The sequence below is a fragment of the Pygocentrus nattereri genome, chromosome 4 (genome assembly GCF_015220715.1).
Source record: "Pygocentrus nattereri isolate fPygNat1 chromosome 4, fPygNat1.pri, whole genome shotgun sequence".
In the NCBI taxonomy this organism is placed as follows: Eukaryota; Metazoa; Chordata; class Actinopteri; order Characiformes; family Serrasalmidae; genus Pygocentrus; species Pygocentrus nattereri.
Genome location: NC_051214.1, coordinates 31,063,498 through 31,084,999, shown reverse-complemented (window position 1 = coordinate 31,084,999; position 21,502 = coordinate 31,063,498). Strand labels below are relative to the sequence as shown.

The 21,502-nt window shown below is 38.0% G+C and overlaps 1 protein-coding gene across 1 annotated transcript; it reads right to left on the bottom strand.

Annotated features, from left to right (window-relative positions):
* Positions 1-296: 296 nt before the first annotated feature.
* LOC108411899 (tumor necrosis factor alpha-induced protein 2-like) lies at positions 297-10,525 on the bottom strand. Its single transcript, XM_017683694.2, has 12 exons — positions 10,383-10,525; positions 9,510-9,683; positions 7,051-7,702; positions 6,804-6,918; positions 6,553-6,675; positions 6,283-6,377; positions 5,818-5,910; positions 4,891-5,014; positions 4,322-4,447; positions 4,049-4,204; positions 2,450-2,571; positions 297-594 (listed from the first exon to the last, which is right to left on the bottom strand). The coding sequence occupies exons 1-12, from the start codon at positions 10,429-10,431 to the stop codon at positions 435-437; spliced, it is 1,989 nt and encodes a 662-aa protein (XP_017539183.2). The 5' UTR covers positions 10,432-10,525; the 3' UTR covers positions 297-434.
* Positions 10,526-21,502: the final 10,977 nt, after the last annotated feature.

Below are 21,502 nucleotides of genomic sequence, written 5' to 3'. Positions count from 1 at the left end.
AGAAGACCCTCAAGAGTACCATATATTTGATTATACTGTATTTGTAACAGGGCGGCACGGTGGCGTATTCGGTAGCGCTGTCGCCTCACAGCAAGGAGGGCCTGGGTTCGATTCCCCGGCCAGGCGACCAGGGTCCTCTCTGTGTGGAGTTTGCATGTTCTCCCTGTGTCTGCGTGGGTTTCCTCCGGGTTCTCCGGTTTCCTCCCACAGTCCAAAGACATGCAGTCAGGCCAATTGGACATGCTAAATTGCCGCTAGGTGTGAGTGTGTGAGTGACTGTCTGTGTCTGTCTGTCTGCCCTGCGATGGACTGGTGACCTGTCCAGGGTGTATCGTGCCTTTCGCCCGAAGACTCCAGCATCCCCCCGCGACCCTGATGGAGAAGTGGCTTAGAAAATGGATGGGTGGATGGATGGATGTATTTGTAACAGACCGTTAGATGAGCATTCTTTTAACAGGCACATTGCAAAAGAAAGGTGGTGGAGGCTCAGAGACTGGTGATGTTCTGTTCTCGATTAGGCTGTCTTTAATATTGCGTACATCCTCACTGGAAAGGTTAGTCTTTAGCTGCAGAAGGGCAAGGACTTGGCGTTCACTGGGGAGAAGAAATATGAAGATAAGGGTTAATGTGATCACTATGACAACAACTTCCTTAACAAGAAATAGCTGTTTCCATTTCCCCCGTGACCCTGAGGGAGAAGCGGCTTAGAAAATGTGTGTGTGTGTGTGTGTGTGTGTGTAGGTGTTTGTGTGGTTCCATTTCTGCACAAACAATGAACTGAACAAAATTGCTGTATTTTGTTTTTCATCAGTTTGTTTCCATGAAACTGACTTTTAGAAATAAAAATTCTTTACATAATGATGTCATTTCCTGTTGCCTTAGCTTTATTGTATGGATAATGAGTGTTTAATGTTTCTACCTCTAATTTTATGTCTATTGGAATTTGTGTACCTTTGGCTTTTCTGACTGAAGAAATTGTGTTTATTTTATTTTTCTTGCATTGTTGTTGTTATTGTTCCATTGATATCATTATGGCACTTTTGTTTGCCATATGGAGCTGTCTGAGCACTTTCCATTTGGAAAGACTGTAACTATTTTTGCTCACCTCTCTCTGTAAGAGATAAACCATTTCAACATTCCTTTTGAAAACACTCTTCTCTACACTATTTCTATACCTCTTGACACAAAAATACCTAAAAAAAATGACCCCCCACATTACAGTGTTTTCACAACACTTCAGGTAGGGATAAACAATTTTCTGCTGAAGTTGAGCAGAGGCTTTGGTTCACATTCATCAGCTATTACAATTTCTGTTTTCATAGCCTACATCAACAAACTCTTTGAAACATTAAAACATTTATTGTAAAAATTCCTTTGACGAAAACATAGACAATGACATATTGAATCAATGCTTTGAAGAAAAACAGCACAGAAAGCTATAAAAGCCATAAAAATGTCAATGAAAGTTTTGACCATACCAAATGTTGCCATTGTCACTTTAATTTTATAAAGAAAGATTCAGAATCACTGGCACAATTCCTGCTGGGAGTATGAAAGAAATCTGACAGCGCATTCTTTTTCCTTATTGAGTCTATTGTTTCAAAACAGCACAACTGGTGGCAACTGATCTCTGAATAGATAAAATGTGTTTCTTCATTGGATGGAGGGTTTGAATGTTTTATAGGACTTTTGAGAAAAACTACACACTCATTGTTAATGATAATCCCAGACAGGGATTAATCTTAGAGATGGACTATACAGCATTCTGAATGGAGACAACGTTCTATTCAAGGAAAATTTTAACTAAGCTAAATCTCTGTCCAGAAAGCTGACCATAGTGTGTTGTCACACCTATGAAAAAATGTGTTTTAAAAGTTCCACAACACAAATCCTTAAACTGGTTTTGATTAGGTCTTGTTGAAGGATCAAGTTGAAGGAAATGGGAAACTGCTCCCTCAGATAATGTGACAAAGTTGATAATAGACAACAATTCTTCTTGCCTACTTTAGGACAAGGCATATACTGCTAAAAGGAAGCACGAATGCTCCTTTATCCTCACTAAAGTTCTACTATAAACTAAAAGCTAATGCTACATTTTCTCTTTCTTCTTCATTGCCCTGCTTGCCTTGTGCTGTGCTGTTATGGCTATTGAATGTTGCACCCATCAAGTAACTTTGATGTACTTATCTGGCTATGAAGATTCAGTCAGGGATATTTGTGGTAATTAGAGGAAATTACAAGAAACCCCATACAAATGCCTTACAAATTACATTTATCCATCTGATAAAACTAATCCAGCTTGAAAAGCAGCTTCGCTGTTCTAAATCACAGGGTGTTCCTTTAACTGAACATTAGTCACTTGTAAACATGGAAATTGAATAGTTGTAGCTATGTGCAGATAGGATTTGGCACAATTTCTAGCACCAACCTGTCTGTGTACTTTACTCACCTTATATCTGGGTAGGTTCTTGTTAATGTAACTATCTCTGAACGCAGTGACCCTGCGTCCTGCAGCCTCAATACCTCTGACATTTTGGGTAAGACATTGGACAGCCATTTCTCTTTAGACCCCTGTGGTAGAAGAGTGACAATCTGTTCAGAGACACATTTTCCACAAACAGGCTTCATTTATTTAACAAACTAAATTAAGCATTATATAAGTATAGGCTCCCTGTCTCCTCCCTGCATTACCCTATACCTGTTTTACCAGTCAAATTCACACAACTGCTTCTGACATCAGCATTCTTAAAGCAGGCCCCGCACTCGGCTCTTCTATAGAATAAGGCCTTCCATCTGTTTCCTCCTCATTGTTTTTAAGCCCACTAGGCAGTTTATTAGCACATATACCATTGTGTTTTCAGGAAGACCTGGCATGCTCTGCTTAGAACATGAACATTCACAAGTCACAAAGATCACATAGACATCCTCAACACATAGTGCCAGTGGAAAAATACACCACAGTATTATGAATGTCATGGTAATTAACTGTCATAACTTATGAACTGTCATGGTTTCCCTGGTCAGATTTTGCCCCAAGCTATGTCCAAAACTAGAGTACAATATTATACATACAACACATACTGTGCTGATATTGGTGGGGTACTATTGTGACATGCTATTTAATATGGTAGCATGCAGTTTTGGACGCAGCCCGTCTCATTTCCGTTGTTTAACTATAGATTGTCATCATACCCATTTGGAGTGATGTCTATCCTATCTCCTCAGTGCTGTGTGTATTTATAGTTCTTTTCTACCCTAAGTTCACTGTCTAGCACTGCTAATAGTTTGTGACCTAGTTTTGTCCTATAAACACTGTGTGTTTTTTGTGTTGTGTTACTTCCCTTTGTTTTTTTTTTTTTTTTTTTTACTTTATCTTATTTGATTTTCAAGGACACTCCTGTACCCTTCATTTCGGCCTGCTTGCTGCCTCCTTGTTACATGAGCCCAAAAGTATAAAATTATTTGTGTGCAGACTTTCGACAGACCTTTCCTGGCTACATGTTTAGAAAAAAAACCCAAAAAACCCAAAACAAAACTGAACTTTCAGTTTAATGCTTATAGTGGCATTAGAGAGGAGAAAAGGAATGCCTGTGGTTTTGGTGAGCTGCTGATTTATGGGTTTAGTCCAGAGCAAAGCAGGGAAAATGCAGGGAATGTTTACATGGGTAGATGTTTGTGTACATGCTTCCGTATAATTTGGTGGATCTGGAAGGGCTAAAAGCAAATACTCTTGGGACTCTAGAAAAAGGAAAAACACCCTCAAAATGTGATTTTCCCTTTCGAAACTAAATGAATTAGGTTTTCTTTTCAACTTGGTCACATTTAGGAAAATTAAAGCCAAGCTAAAGAAGGCGCATTTAGCTCAGGCTAGAGAAGGCTGTAATACACTAGGCCCACAGGCCCACAGTCTGTGTGTTTATATTCACTATTTGTTCACTATATTTGTTTCTCTGAAAAAACGTGACACTGTGAAGACTGATGCATTGATCTTTGGTTAACATAATTAAGAATAAGTTTAGGTTTTAGTGTATATAATTCATGTACTCACGGTTCTGATAAATAGTGCATTGATTCTGGCGCTGTCCTCACACAGAAAAGTTGCAGCTGTCTCCTGCTCGCCCTTCTCTTTCAGTTTCACTTTCCTCTTCAGCATCCTCCTCACATATTCCATCATCACCTCAGTATGCAGCTGACTCAACAGCTCCTACACACAGTTGTTTCCTGACTTTAGGACTATTTTAACACATACACTAAGAAACAAAAGTACCCAGAAATCCTAAGTTTCTGACCTGGTTAATCAGTTTAGAGTTTTGATACTCACCTCCATGCAGGCAGGCTTTAGGAATGTGATACGTGTTGTCTGATCCTCCAGAGCAGTGAGGAGATCTCCAGTAATATTATGGCTGCTTGAAAACCAGGCCTGAGTCCACAGCTTTTGGTAATGCCGCTGTGTAGATGAGGTATATTACACTTATGTGTAAAGGTTTGAACAATCCCAAAGTCAAATCAAATATGAAAATCCTCTACAGGGAACAAACATGAATATGGCATTGATGCTGCAAATTTTAATGCAGAATTTCTCTTTATTTGAAAATATAAATGTTATGTGCTATGACTTTTGCACATGCTATATTTTTTTATTTTTTTCGAGTTTGTTAAATTTAGCAAATTAACAGTAATCGTGCATCCTGCTAAACTGACAGAGTAGAATTGACTAGATACTTACATCACAACATTATAATGCATGAAATATATGTCAGTGTAATACAATGTAACTCATTTAGAGCATGATATTGCTATACAGCACAGTTTGGATTTCATCACATATTTCGCTGCAGGCTGTGAGAACACAGCCAGCTATTAGTTTAGAAACACCTTATTTTTAGCTACCTTGAGCTCCTTGTGTATGGTGCTAAGGAAGTATCGGTGACAGGACTCTCTCAGATCTGCTACAGTGGACAGCCAGGTTCCTTTCACATCCTCTGGAAGATTTTCTCTTGCCTTTATGTATTCCCTGCAGATATAAATACTTTGTTTTGTACTTGTGTCATGTTCCACAGAGCAACATCTTCACAGGTAGATAAACATTTTAAGTATAGTTAGACAGCAACCAGTGCGAACAGTTTTTCGTATTACTCTAAAATTAAACTACACCATGACACTACTCACATTTTAGTTCCTGAATTTTATGAAGCTCTATAGTTCATACTAAAGTCTGATGAGATAATTGTGTATAAAGCATCATGTATGCCTATTTATGTCAGTGTCTATTTACTGTAACAGTAAACTATACCTGTACATTAGTTGATCATACACATAGAGGTAAATCAGCACACAGGTTTAGAAAATAAAACTGGAACAGCAGTCAGTTTTGTTGTTGCTGGTCTTCTTTTTATTCTTCTTCTTATTATTATTATCTTATTATTATTATTATTAATAATAATAATAATAATAATAATAGTATTATCTCAACAATAATAACAATACCCATTAAAACAAAGCAACAGTATTCAACATTGACTTGATAGTAGAAAAGAACATCAGACATGAAAAAAACAAACAAAGCTGGCCAAAAATGTTATACTATAAATTGTTTTCAATGACAAAATGTTATATCAACTGATCCCAGATATCTCTGGGGCAGTAAATCCCAGGAATGCAATGATCCAAGTTAAATTAATTAGACCATACATTTAAAGTAAATTTGTCAAGATTAGATTTGGCTCCTTCAACTGATCAGAATGTGGACATTTTACCCAAGCTACTGTTGCAGGACTTACAAATTATTAATATTTGTTGTTTTTTTTTTGGTCTCACCTTAATTGCTTGATGCTGACCAGATTGGCCTTCAGTATATCAGAAATGTCCTTGTTCTTCCCTTTGAGAAGTTCCTTAATAGATTTCTTATAGCTGTGAGAGAAAACATATTTGTTCAAACATATTTTCCCTGTGGCATACACATTTTGAAAATTGAGAACCAAGAGGGATGAAACAGAGATCATTTATTTTCTCAAAGGCAAATAGAGAGATTAGAGTAGAGAGATTTTCTCTGATATTAGGTTGAGAATCGATCTTGCAGACAAATAATTTGATTTTATTTATTTCTCTTTGTTCATCCAGGGACCCTGTTTGTTTGTTGTCATATGAAAGGACAGTGGTCAATGGTAGTGTTTAAGTATAGCTCTCTAATTGCCAATGTGAACATGCCAACTTTGTGGTAAAAGGACATACGGGAGCTATAGAGCTGCAAAGGATTTTAGGTTTGGGACACTGGTATCTTACCTTGCAAGAAAGCTGCACAGCTGAAACAGAATCCTCTGAGCTTTATCCTCATTGCCCAAAATAGTCACAGCCTCTTTAATCGCTCCATCAACAAGCTATAAAATGAGAAGTTCATGCTATAATGAAACTTTTTGTTCCAGACAGGTGGTCCTATAGAGTAGCAAGCCAACTGACTCAGAGCCTATGCTGTAAAGAAAATTAATCCATGTATGACAAACATATAATGTGACATATACGTCATATGATATGTTAACCCAGGGTTGGTCGTACATGTATGACATCAAGGGCAAGATGGGAAATGTAGTAATTATCCATCAGTTCAGGTTTTTCACCAGTCTGCCAATGTTCCTCCTCTCTCTTTAGGGCGCTGGACAACCATGTCTTGACCACAGCCTAAGAAGATGGAACATCATTTAATATAAACATAATGTGCACTGTAGATTGTAAATAGTGAGTATGGGATTATATGCAGATATTTAATAAATAAACTCATGTCATCTTGAACTGATGCTTCACATTACCTCTTTGTGTGATAGATACTGCTCATCCAATGTCTTAAGACCTTCTGTGGGTAACAAAGGTCCTAGTGCTTCACTATTGATGTGTGACTGTAATTCTTTCTGTTGCAACACACCCCTGAAAAGCAATAATTGAACATTTCAAACTGTGGTAATCTCTAGATGGTGGCATACAACAGAAAAATTAAGTCTCATTTACATTATAAGGCCTTTATTAATTACAAAAGACACATTGTATTGTTTCTCTTACTTTGGATAGTAATCGTTAATCCAACTCAGTATGTAGATGCAGTCTTCCAACTCAGTGTTGGATTGAGTCAACTCCTGGAGTTTCATGGAGAATGCCTGATGGTACAGTTGAGTGTACATGTTGCACACGTCAAACTCTGGTGGATAACATCCCTGCACATCTCTGACCACTTGTAGCAGGTCATTCTGAATGCGCTTGCCCATCCGGCAAATGTCTTTCTTTAGGGAGGTGGACAGCTTGTCCGCTCCACTCTCTTCTTCATTTGCCCGCTGAAGCCGTACCTCCACCACCATCTGGAGAAGTTTGTTATGGATCTCTCGGCATTCCATCGGCCTCCAAACTGGACGTTCATGTTTTGCTGTCTTCTCCCAGACATGGTCTCGTTCCTCCTCCTGAAGTATAGTAGTCACAGCACTTTTCAGGGCCGCCTGATTATCCGTGTTGAAAGAATCATGGATGACCATTCGCAGCTGCAGCTTCAGAGCCTCATAGTCCTTCTGCAGTCTGTCCTCCTCACCATCTGTGCAAGGTACCTGTTCATCTGCTGCTTCTGAGCTGAAGAGGCGCTCTTCTTGTGCTAACAGATGCTGGCTTGCTTCTGCTAAGTGATTTTGTTCTAGATTTTGGCTGAAATCCAAGACCACTGGAACTTCTGAAAGAACACAGCTCACTATTAGACTAAATGGAAGGAGGATTTTTATGTATGTAAATGTCATTATCACTGTGCAGTAGATTTACTAATCAGAAAAGGGGTCAGGGAATTTTGAAAAATCCATTGGAGTTACACTGCCTTGCTGTGCATTAAAGTTCAGGCTAATTGCTGCCAAACAGGACCCACAATACCCCGGATGCAGTGGCACCTCCAGAAACTTTTCCCATGGGTAGTAAAAAGGTGGCAATGTGTTGAGAATTGTTCTGCCAGCTTCTGATGTACAAAAGAAGGAAAAGCTGTACAGATTAGCATACTATTGATGTAAAAGTGTAAGTGGGGTGCAGTGGGGTAGTGAGAGCGATTTTGATAGCTTTATTGCCCAGTTGCATACGTGAATTCTGATTGACAACATATATAAATCAGCTGTTAATATAGCTCTTCTTCACATTTTCATCCTTCTGGGATAGCTAGGTTACATAACGACCTGACAAAACATCTCCAGAAGATTAATAAGGTAAAAGTAATAGTGAATAAAGATATTTTGGCACACATTTTGCTGGCCTCTGCCAGAAAGCCAACATAATAACCATTCAAACCTCACATTTAAGTCAACCAATGGTTTTAAAAAGGAAGATCACTGTCTATGAACGGCGCAGTGAGAGCCCAGAACTCAATCCCATAAAAAAAACTTTTGAAGCAACTTTAAAAAGGTGTGAAGTCTCGTTTACTTAAAAACTTACTGCAAATGTCTTTTACCAAAATATTAGTTGTAGGGATGTGCACAATTTTACAACCAGGGTTTTTGTAAGTTTTTTCCTGTTATTTTTTCTAATACTTATCTATTTGTATTTCTCTTGAATTTTGTGGTTGCAGGATTACATTACAGACAGAAAAATATTTGACATTATTTTTTCCCTTTCTTGCTTTACAACACAAACAAATACTGTAAATTCAATAAGAGTGTGAAAACTTTTATTATTCTATTGTTCAAGCAGTTTCTTAGGGCCCACAAGCCACCTGAGAGCCCGAGAATGAACGTAACATGTGTTCAATATTGTTTATAGAAAAATCACAGAGACTAGAGAATTACTTTTTAAAGATCTAAACATGCTAAATATTTATTCCTTTTTAATTCCTGCATGCAGAAAAATAGGATTGGGGTGGATGTGGCCCTAAAGTAGGAATATCACATTGGGCCCACAAGTTTTTCCAAAAAAAAATTCCCAAACCAGTTTTTTTCCTGATGACGCACACATGATTTAACTAATCAGCTCGTGATCAACCCCTATGAGCTGACATGGATGTGTAACAGCAGGAAAGCAATGGGCTGTGCAGGCATGAACAAGACCATGGGTGATTCATATATTGCTTCAACTTGAAATTCTATATTTGATACACTTTAATGAACCTTAAATTTCATACGCAAAAGAAAAATTTGATCAAACAGACGTTTTTTTTTTTTATCAGAAGCTACAAGAAAGAAAAAGAAAGGATACTACTGCAACACTGAAAGCCAGTCAATTCAGCATCAAATGATTAATAGCACACCACAGAACTCCAGAAATAATATTGTATAATTTTATAAAATATGCCATTTTTATACAAATTCTAAGGCTGAATTTTTGGTTGATAATATCAGAATTTGGTTCAATATTATATGTTACAGAACTCCAGAACCTTTATGAAAGGTGTCAATTGAATAGAATGTGTAATGACTGAACGATTGATCACATTGATAGAAAAAAAATGCATTTCATATACATACATGACAATGACGTCAGTTCAATAGAAATCCTGAAGGCGGTACCTGGAGGTTTATGCTTATGGCGCTTCTTAAGGCCCGTAATTCTCATTCGGTCTGGGAATCTAATCTTGTTCTTGCGTTTCTCGCCTCCCGCGCCGTTGGAAGACTTCTCGGTCTGCTCGGTCGACATCGCTGCGCAAAGGGAGGCGCTGAGAGCTTCAGGCGACTCCAGCACATCTGTAAAAATCACAGTCTATAAACCCACAAACCTGCGCCACAAATCACGGAGCACGCGGTGCTTTTCCACGGTGCGCCTCCAGCTTTATGCACAAAGGAGCATTAAAACCAGCAACGAAACCAGGACTCTCAAACAAAAGGCGCATCGCAGGCGCTGCAGCGCGCACACACACGTCCTTCTGAATCAGCCCGAAAAGCTCCCCCACGCTCTGATCAGCTCCGACCTGCTCGTCTAACCCACAGATTAGACTTGGCAGCTGTTCATCTGCCTGCGTGGCGTGACAAAACCGGGCGTCTGATAAATCCCGTTAGTGTGAATGTGAACGCGAGGAAACGCGCACATCTCTGTCTGCGACTCTGACTCTGACTCAGCAAGACTGCGTTGAACCACATGAAACACATTTGACTTCTCTGTCGCTTTGTGTCCCCGTTTTTCATATGCAGGGTTTCTATCAGACTATCAGTGTATACTGATTCACTTTAACAGTGAAGAGATCTCGCGATGTTGATTACAAGGAGATTAATATTCAACAGCCAACTGATTAAAAAAAACTGCATTGTTCATATTATTGCAGTTTTCCATCGTTTCATAGCTCTGCTATAACGGTTCACATCAGACGAGACAGCTGGTAGACTAAACGGAGTGGAGGTCACATTAAATCTGCCAAAAACACAACTAAAACAAAGGACTCTTCTCACCTTTACTCTTCCTCCTAAGGTTTATGGTGGGAAGCTGGATGGTTTTCATCCCTTGAAGATTAGTCAGGTTCTCTCTGAGCTGTGGAGACTCTTTAGCTCGTCGGTGTGAGGGACTGTATTCTTCAGTGTTTTATAGGCTTCGGCTAGTCACGCCGCCTCCACGCCCCCTCCTCTGGATGAGATCTGTGAATTTTCCATGGCATTTAAAAAACACTTTCAGTTTCCATTTCCTTTAAGGGTTTTCCATAGCTCAGTGCCAGTGGGGCTTTCCTGATTGTATCCCATTTACCATGCACATTTCCTCTTTTTATATCTATATCTTAAAAGCTTCCACTTGTGTTCTATTGTGTCTGGAATAGATTGCAAAGAAAACATTTATCAGTGGTGGACAGTAACTAAGTCATTTGTTACTGTACTTAAGAAGTTTTTTTGTGTATCTGTACTTTACTTAACTATTTCCATTTTGGGCGACTTTTTCTTTCAGTCCACTACATTTCAAAGTCAAACATCTGACTTTTTACTCCACTACATTTCAAAGTCAAATATCTGACTTTTTACTCCACTACATTTCAAAGTCAAACATCTGACTTTTACTCCACTACATTTCAAAGTCAAACATCTGATTTTTTACTCCACTACATTTCAAAGTCAAACATCTGACTTTTTACTCCACTACATTTCAAAGTCAAACATCTGACTTTTTACTCCACTACATTAGGGGAAATCTGTTGTTCCTTTTGGTTTTTGTATATAAAACGTAACATGTCAAAACAAAAGAAGTGCAAAGCAAGAACACCAATCAGGGCACAGCGGTCACTTTGTTCTGAACTTGTTTTGACCTGTTGGTCATACCGACCCAGTGCAAGCACAAGGTTCAACGTCAGTGCAGCAGCGTAAACATTTGGGAGCACATACGTCACCCAAATAATGAACTAACCTAACTTTGTGTAAATAGACCACAGTATAGAAATATGTACACATACACTGTAAAAAATCTGAGGTAACATTCTGCAATCAGTTTTTCTAGTAAGCAGAACTTCGTTGCACAAAGTTAAATAATCTCAAAAAAGCAAGTTTGGTATGGTAAATGGTAATGTTAAAAAACAGGTCAAGATCTATGATTGAACTGAACATTGCCCAACACGTCCTCGCAGCTAAGCAGGTGAGCAAGAACTAGAATTACTGGTACATATACAAAGGAACTTTCCATTTAAATGGCATTATCTGTTTTATTATACATGTGAAGACAGGCACTGCCTAAGTAATACTGTGATCATGCAGTGTTCATTTTCTCTGTCCAGTACTTATAACGAGTTAAGGCCTTTACACACCAAAAACAATTTATTACTATGATTTATTTGGACAACAGTAACTTGCATACAAAACAATTTTTCAGATCGCGAAAATGCAACATTATTTTACTTGCACTTTTAACTTTCACCTGTGGAAAAAACTCTGTTGTTAGCATGGCAACAACCAAAAAGGCAGAGCAGCTGTATTCCAGCAAAAGAGTCAGAGCTGGTTTATGGGAAGGCCTTTTTCTCCTGTCATATTAAAAATATGCCTGCAAATGCCACAGGATGGAAGCAGTGAGTTTAAGTAGAGCTAAACAGCTAAAAACAGTTAAAATAGTTTCTTTAATTTTGGGAAGTAGAAGGACATATTTCATCAAAAAAGCAAAGAAAACATACCTACATAACTATATTTTCAGCAGCAAACAGGTTTTGGGCAGTTGAATGCTGGTATTATTGCTACTGACTGCTGATTGACTGGGAAGCAGAGCAGCTCATTGGCTGAGTAAAGGGCTCACATTGATGCAGCGTTCTTGCACCATTTTAAAAGTAAAATTTAAGGCTTTTAAAGACATTTTAAGACCTCAATACATATAATTTAAGACCCAAAAATGTCATAAAAAATTATTTGGTAGAAAATATTCAATTTATTGTCTCCCACATTGGAAATCAAAACTTAACTTAATTGTTATCAACAATCTTTTCAATTTTGTTCCATTGTGATGCAGAACCGAGCCAGCATAAGATACATAAGCTGCATTACATTAAACAGCACACTGACTTGCATGTAGAAACCATACAGAATTATAAAATAACACATAAAGCATACTGCGTTGTAAATAAGCTAAAAGAAAGTCCTCAAAACAGCTTGTTTGCAAAACAACACAAAATGTTATCACATGAATCTTAGAGAGAAACCAATGAACAGGTCAAATTCAAGAGGTCAAAATTCTCTTCAAGACATGTAGCGTAGCTCTGCCACTCTCTTCTCAATTTCATGGTCTAGGTCCATCAACTCCCCTCTCTTGTCCTTGCATCTTTTTCTCATGGAGTTGGATTTAGTGATGAGCTCTGCCATCTTGAAACAGGTAGTGCAGGGCTTTCAGAACTTTTTCAACTTGCCAAACCGTGAAGCCATTCTTGAATGAGTTGTGCATTGTGTGAAGGCCACAACTTGCAATTATTTGTAGTTGGGCTCCACCACACTGCTCTCTGTGTTCCTCTTGTAAGAGTTCAACAAACCTCCAATTAACACTGGGCCCATCCATCGAGAGTGAGAGCATGTTGTTCAGATTCAGCTCTTTTGTACCTTCCTGCACATATAAGGGGTGGAAGGGGTTATAAATTCAATGTGCCAGGTAATCCACATTAGATTAAAAAATGGTTCCATTAGTGTAAGGATGATACTACTACTAATACTACTAATAATAATAATAATAAAAATAACAGCTTATATAGCAGAGATAAAAAAACATCCATCAAAACACCTGACATCTTAATTGTGATAATCACAAGTATTCTTTTGCTACTATTTGTTATTTTAACGATTTCTTGGTTATACATACACTCATACATCATACACATTAAAATAATTGTGTGTGTATTATTATTTCTACAGGTTCTCTAACTGGTAAAATCATGTATTCTGTGCTAAAATACAACAATTCTAATCTGTACTTACAACATGGCTTGATTCTGGATCTTAAAGAGTTAATTTGCAAAACAGATAGAATCCATTTGTTATTGATGAAAAAGCTTGCTTTTTATTGTGCTTTGCAGATTCACAAAAAAACAAGGTTTTTCAAATTCAATTTAATTCATAAGTCATGTGTTATTGTGCATTGAACGCACTATCAATAAAAAAAATACATATTTAATAATAAAAATGGAGAAAGGTTTTTGCAAATGAACTCTTTATAGCTCTTAGGGGAATGTTTACAGTTGCTATAGCAACAAGTGACAGCCGACGTTACCAGCTGTTAGCTAGATTTGCCCAACAGTCTGAACAACCCCCCCCCAAAAAAATCACAAAACGCCATATTTCAACAAAATCAACTACCAACAGTTACAACCCTTAAACTAACGTGTTGCGAATAGAACAATGGTATACAATTTCAAACACAGTCGTAAAGTTACTTACACTGAAATGTCCCAACATGTCCTCGGCTCTCGAGTGACCCATAAACTCAGACCCATAGTAGCGGGAGATGACATGGTGTGTGCTCGTCTCATCATCAGTAGTCCAGAACCGCAAATGAAGGTCCATTTGTTTATTCTTTGTTGTTTTATTCATGCTTTCGTCAAACATGATAACATACGGCTTCTCACTAACGCTGCGCGATAGCTCCTTCTTGATGAACGAAGCAATGCCATATTTGGCGATATATGCAGTTTTATTTTCACCACAGCTGAATGACTTTGCAAGCTGGGAATCGGGAAACATGGCAGCAAAGACTTCACTTATCTCCTCATTAGATTTAAATGAATTGTGCCTCATTACTCATTATGGAGAACCCAAATTACCTCTGCCTTTTGGGTCTCTGGCGGTGAAACAAAGTTTTTAATAGTCGACTGAGAGGTGGCGTCTGAACTTGCAACATTAGGTGGAGCTGCAAACAATGCAGGGATTAGCCCGGGCTTGCTATATTTAGCTGCGGCCATATACCGCAGGTGCTTTCCTCCCTTCATGTGCGACTCGACGGCTTTGACCCCCATGGTCCCTAAAGAAAAAGGTTTTTTTGCAGAATTTGCACATTGCCTCATTTTTGTTTTTGGCTGGTGCCAGCCACATCCTAAATGCATCCTCTTCCATCCATTTGTCGTTAAATTTGCACTTTCCCATCCTTACATGCATCACCGCTCACCTCGACAACCGCGAAATGTCACGCCGCCCGACGTCAGGCGTCTGTCGCAAACATACCGTAAAGCGATTATGCGGGGGGGCTCTCATTTTCTACACCTTCTTTGTACAAAGTTAATCAATCAAATACACACTATTAGATGCTTTACCACTGTGTTTTTCCCATCGGCATTAAACTCACCATCCGAATATTTAATACCTACAGCAAATTTACGGTAAATTTAAGACAATATAAGAGCTTAAGTAATGATATTTAAATTTAAGACATTTTAAGACTTTTTAAGGACCCACGGGAACCCTGTGATGCTATAACCTTACATAAGGCTCTGTTATAAAGTCCTATAACTTTTATGTATTCTGGTGTTCAAAATGAACAGCAGTGTTAAAATGCTTTAGAATATTCTCAAAATGTTAAAGCATTTACAAACTACAAATTACTCAAATACTCTACATGAACTCATTCATTTTGGATGCCCTCAAGCATCTGAGAAACCCAGAACACATTACTGAGTGGCAGTTTTCTAAAAATTCTCTAATCGGTCACCATTTGCCAGATTTAGCTATGAAGAGCAAATTAAATCTTACATGCATTCAAAAAACAAATTACGGAGATACAAGTTAATGAAAAGTTTCAGCTCCTGAACGGGGTTGAGAAATTCCGTTCTCCCTTAACTTTTCCAAAGTAGAAAGCTCCTGCAGTGTCAGTTTGTCCGTTTCGTGACAGGTAACCTAAACACCATTTCACAGACATTCTGTGGGAAACTGCGAGAGTCCAAATATTGGAAAAAATCGCGTCTCATCAGATTAATTCGCATTTTATGCCGTTTCTCACGTCACGTTCGGTGTTTGTCTTTGCGGTGAAAAAAGTTTTATATGTAGAAAATACAGCCACGTTCATCCAAGCGCTGAGGGAACGAACTCGGCAGGAAGTTGAACTTTGAGCGCAAGCTAACGCGAGCTAGCTAGCTACCTAACGGTTAGTGGTTAGCTAACTAAGCTATCTAGCTACTTAGCTAGCTTAGCTGACTGCAGAAACCGTTTGTCACTGAAGCAAATTAACAGTGTCTTATTTGGTACTGACAAACATCTAAAACAGGTAGAACAGATAATCGGTGCGAACAGCACTAACTTAAATCATAAGCCACAACAAACGCTGAAAAGCAAAGTTAGCCAAACTAGCTAGAGTAACCTAGCTAGCTAGCTAGGATAGCTAAGCTAAGCCTTGACAGAACCATTAACGTAGCTCCATGAAGTTAAGGGCATTTTCCCTCTCACTTATTCATCAAACATGTATGAACCAGTTAGCTACTTACTTGAGTCTTGAGCTGAGTCCAAAATTCATACTGGGCAAAGAAACCACCTCCGTCCTTGGTTGAACCTCTTGCAGAGCACTCGCAGTGCAGACACAGATCGTGCGCAGTTGAATCTTCAGCAACAAACTCACTGAATTAATTTGTCTAAACTCGATTTTTTAAGTTTTGCTTTTTTTGTTGCAAAAGTTGAGCAAAACTATATATTTTGAGTTAGATGAACATTCGCCTCCTTGAATTAAGTCCCCAACTTGTGATTCCAAATATAAACAACTATTGCTTAAGTTTGATTTTTACAGTGTATGCAGCTGTGACTGTTTCTTTTTTTCTGAATTCATACAAACACTTTCATTTTATAGTAAATTAGTTTCGGTTAGTTTATGTTTATGAACAGAGACCTAAAGATCAATATAGTAAAGGAAACTTATTTGTGATCCTGAGTTTAAAGCAAGTTTTTACTCAACTTCTAACTAATTTACAAAATAATCTTAAACTGAAACTTTGCTTGTTTGTAAAAGTGATTTCAGAGCCACTCGGTTCTCCCTGATTGAAACTGTTTACCTTCAGTGTTTTGTGCTTATGATCATTTTAATAGAGATCAGCGTCACTAATTAATGACGTTCTATTAAAAGACTGGTTTACCAAGAGAGACACTGGAGTATTTTCACCTAAAATGATGTGGGATTTTTGAAGAAATATGGCCGTAAATCACCTTTTAATAAAAGTTTTGTAATAATCATTACCTTAGAAATGATTAAAGACGGATTTATGAGCATAAAACAGAGACAGACAGGCCTATAAGCATTTAACTGAGGCAGGCAGACAGGGACCGGAACAGCAGGCCCAAAAGCGTCCAAATATGGATTTTCCGCTCCATGAACAGATAGTATACTCTTTGCTCATAAGTGGTATAAAATGTATGCTTTTTGAAGTGTGTGTTCATTTTGGCTCACATTGGAACTGATAAAGTGAGCCTTTTCTTCCCTTCGAACCGAACCTGCGGCTGAAGTTTGGTTTTTTCATCTGACTTTGATTTTTTTGCAAGATTGGTTTTTCACTTTTCTTTAACTTTTGCAAGAACGCTTTTTCAGTTCTTTTACTTTGCTACTCTTTTTAAATTAGAAAACAGATTAAGCAAAACTTTGATTTAACTTTAATTAATTAGTAACATTTTTCCACACCGTCGGGAACTTTGGAGCAGAGGACAGGGAGCTCTTTGGTCCTGACATTTGGTGGCCTAGTAAGTTGAGTCAGCACCAGCCCTGAGACGAATACGCCACCGCATGGCTGAGTGAAAGATATGCTTCTTGCCCACATGAGCTCACTAATTTAGAGGTAAGGCAGACACCTGTTAAAACAGAGTTCTGCTAATATTTTGTGGGATAAAAAGCTTTCTATTCACTGAGTTGTGTGGTTGCTGTTTGATAAGATAAATTTGATAAATTGTATGCCCCCTATTTGCTGTGATAGATCTGATAAGTTGTATACTTGCTATTTGTTAAATTTGAAAAGTTGTATACTTGCTATTTGTTAAATTTGATAAGTTGTATACTTGCTATTTGGTAAGATAAATTTATGACAACTGTATAATGATATTTTAGTGAGGTGATAGTAAGATTTAAAGGACTTGTACAGTTGCGATTTGATGGGATCTAAAGTAGTTGATTTTTGTTTATGATTTGCAATAAGATCATTTTTACAGCCTCTTGAGAAGGGAGAAAATGATATGAGAAAAATTTAATATAAACAGGAGTAACAGTCTAGAAACGGTTGGACTGATAAATTAAATAGTTTTATGTTGTGAGAATAAAATATAGTGATTGAACTAAGCCGTCAGCTAACCAAAAACAGTAGTAAGGGCTGCACGTGAGAATAAATAGTCTGTGAAGCCGACCAGGAAAAATAAAAAGCATGTTAGAGAGAAAAAAGCGCTGATGTTTAATGTGTATTTGTGATTGCTGAAGTTGATGTGTGTGGCCGTTTTGTGTTTTTTGTTTCTTCTGAAGCCTGAAAAAAACCCATGTAAGCATGTGATCGACTGCAGTGGTGTGCGAAAAGTGGGACATATCTGTTTTTTTATGTAAGAATTGTAATGTATACAAAGATTAAGATCATTAAGATCAGAGAATTATAATCAGAGTTATTTGATAAGAGATAACAATTAAAAATAAAGATAAGATAAAATTACTGAACAAGAACTGAAAGTAACTGGGTACCACTAAATTATGAAGATATATCTTTTTGGGAGTATATATATAAATATATAAGATATATATAAGATATATATAAGATATATATATATATATATATATATATATATATATATATATATATATATATATATATATATATATAAGAGTAGGTGAAGGTGTTACCAGTAACTTAAGAATATGTGCCAGCGGTCCTCCGCTAGATGAGAGACAGTGTCGGGAAATAGAAATTTATTTCAACTATTGAGAGAAGAGAAGTGCTCAGATTGAACGGAGCAGCTGGTAGTCTGGCCGAGAGGAGAGCGAGAGAGAGAGAGAGGCAGAAAGGAGGGGGAGATCACTTACACTCACACATAACCCCGCCTACAGAGAAACTCAGAGAAGTCACTCACACATAACAACGCCCACAGAGGAACTCAGAGAAGTCACTCACACATAACCCCGCCTGCAGAGAAACTTTAGAGAAGTCACTCACACATAACCCCGCCTACAGAGAAACTCAGAGAAGTCACTCACACATAACCCCGCCCACAGAGGAATACAGAGAATTGAAGAATGAAAATGGAAATTTGAAATGTGGACAGGAGCTAATTTTATTTACATAAACAGCAGGGCTGACACAGTATATCAAGAAAAGAAAGAGCTCTTGGCTCCTCAATAGAGAGTAGAGTGATTGTATTAAAATATTGTCCACAGTGATTTTACGGATAATCAACTTGTAGTGGCGTTCAAACTCAGTTTAGTTTGAAAACTTACAACAATGTCGAAGGTAGAGTGAGCTGCCAGTCATCACTATTGATTAGTAAAAATGATGGCTGCTGACCCAAATGGCTTAATTGGGATGAGGCGTAAACTGTGTTCCTCACCACAGGTTGAAAGGGAGAACTAAACTGATTTGGAACAAAAACATCTAGATTTGTTGTTAAATACAATATTAAAATAATCAAATCAATTTAGTGGTTGAAATTAAGTTGGGCAGTGCAAAGAGCCTGAGATGTAGCTTACTGCCAAAAAAAAGTTCAAGAGATGAGCTGTTTAAAAGTTTTTACTTTAAAGATTTCCCTTGGAAAGAAAATAATACTACATTTACAGCATTTGGCTGACGTTCTTATCCAGAGTGATTTACAATTTGATCATTTTTACACAGGAAGGCGAAGGCAGTGTTAGGAGTCTTGCCCAAGGACTCTTATTGGTATAGTGTAGGGTGTTTACCCAGGTGGGAATTGAACCCCAGTCTACAGCGTAGAAAGCAGAGGTGTTAACCACTACACTACCCAACCACTCCACTAATAGCAATTTTAAAAAATTCTTTGCGTGTGAAGGGTTAATGAAGAATTCGACTCTAAAACTGTGACTGATACTTAAAATTAAAAGAGAAAAAAAATGAAAAAGTAAGAATTTTTATGTTTTTAATTATCAATGCATTACTATTGTTGTCTTCGCAGGCAAAAAGTTGCAGCGCAGAGAGAGAGAGAGCAAGGAGGGGGCTCTTAGCAGCAGACTATGAGATTACACACACACAAGCACTTCAAGGACAGCAATTAATCTAGTACAGTTGGAAAGGAATACACACGCACTCAAACTCACACACACACACATACACACACATGCACACAGACAGACAGACTGGTCTCAGTTTATACAGAGAGACTTCAATGCTGATTATTTTATTAATTAACGGAAAGTAGATATATTATGGGAAACACACAAGTCAAGTTATATCACAAGAAGGAATAACACCTTTCAGTTTAATGTTAGCTAATGTCATTGGGGCTTAGCAGCATTTGCATATGAAAAAGTAACTTCCATTACTATGGGCCATAAGGTTGATCTATTCACAAATCATGCCTTACATACCTTGTTACCATGTAACTCTTTTTTGTTGACCATTGCTAGGAGAACGGGATGTGACGTCATTCTTTCATCCTCTGAATTGACAATAAAAAGTGTTCCAAAGTAAATCCAGCTGAGAGATTAGCTATACCTGATGATGGAGAGCCACATGTTTGTGAGTTATTAACTACCAATTTCTCAAAACCCAGACAAGATTTATATAATGAGCCGTTGTTCGACAACTATAAACAGACACAGACTCAGACAGTGACATAGGAGGATGTGCTGGAGCCCAGCTGAGGTGGGACGAGTGCTGATTGGGCGTGCCTGCACTCGTGCCTTGCACCAAAAAGCTTCAAGAAGGGTAAAAGCTCAACCCTGGTTGCTGCTACATTTTGTACATAGACTTCTGACTTTAGATATGAAAATGTTTCTCTTATTCTTATTTTTGACTAGTGTGGACTTTAGCTATGAAATAGTGACTTTGACTATTACAGAATGACAGATGAACAATTTTACTTTTGATTCCTGTGACATAGTTACCTGGTCTGGCCCATCTTATGCCAAAGGGTAACTTCCTGCCTAAAAATGGCATTTCAAATGGTTACTAGACGCAGATAAATATATGTGACTTGGTTCTATTTACCAAAATAACCCTACTACTGTGTGTAGAAACTGGGATGAAGTATGGCGGAACACAGATGTTAACGGTTATACGCATAAACAATCCACACCAAAATGGAAACAGCTTCAGAATAGCATTACTCTTATTTTTCCACATCGTTGGGAACTTTGGAGCGGAGGACAGGGAGCACTTTGGTCCCGACAATAAGTTCATGAAGCGAGTCTTGTTACAAAAATGATAACAGGACATTAGAGTCATAATTAATCTTTCAATACTTTTACTTTTGATGCTTAAGTACATTTGAAAGCAAATACTTTTGTACTTTTACTCAGGTTGAGGTCTAGAGTAAGGACTTCTACTTTTACTGGAGTAATGTTTTACCTTGGGTATCTCTACTTTAACTCAAGTTCATAATTTGTGTACTTTGTCCACCTCTGACATTTATGCACGTGAACGTTACTAAAATGCCTATAAATCAAGGTGGTTTCTGTTTTTTAAGCCCTCCGATTACAATATAACACAGGACAAGAAGCCTGGTTTCTGCCAGCGTTGTTATTCTGCCTTTGATTTCTGCATCTGACCTCTGTTTTAAACATTGTGATCATCTGAACCATTTCCAGAGCACCTCAGAAAATGTTGTTCACTTCTTGTGTCACTTATTGAGGCTAAAAAAGCAGCCATGAGGCATGCCATAGCAACAGCCTAACAACCTTAGCAACCACCTGGGATTTCATAACAACAACTTTGTCACACTGACATAAAGTCTGTTTGCAAACATTCCCTTTCAAGTATACCTTAATTTTTTAAAAACATCTCTTAGGTCCAAAAGATTAATTTGAACAAATAGATTTTCATGTTTTCTCTTGGCAGATGTAAATCTTGCCTTCCGCCCGATGACCGCTGGGATAGGCTCCAGCACCCCCCCGCGACCCCGAGGGAGAAGCGGCTTAGAAAATGGATGGATGGATGGACGGATGGATGGATGGACAG

Bases quoted from the DNA above. Each gene is read 5' to 3' on its own strand.
- LOC108411899 (XM_017683694.2), bottom strand. From the start codon at position 10,431: ATGAAAACCATCCAGCTTCCCACCATAAACCTTAGGAGGAAGAGTAAA. The intron at 6,676-6,803 runs GTAATGTGAAGC...CCATCTTCTTAG, and splicing joins AGTATCTATCACACAAAGAG to GCTGTGGTCAAGACATGGTT. The intron at 5,015-5,817 runs GTGAGACCAAAA...TTATATCTGCAG, and splicing joins GTCAGCATCAAGCAATTAAG to GGAATACATAAAGGCAAGAG.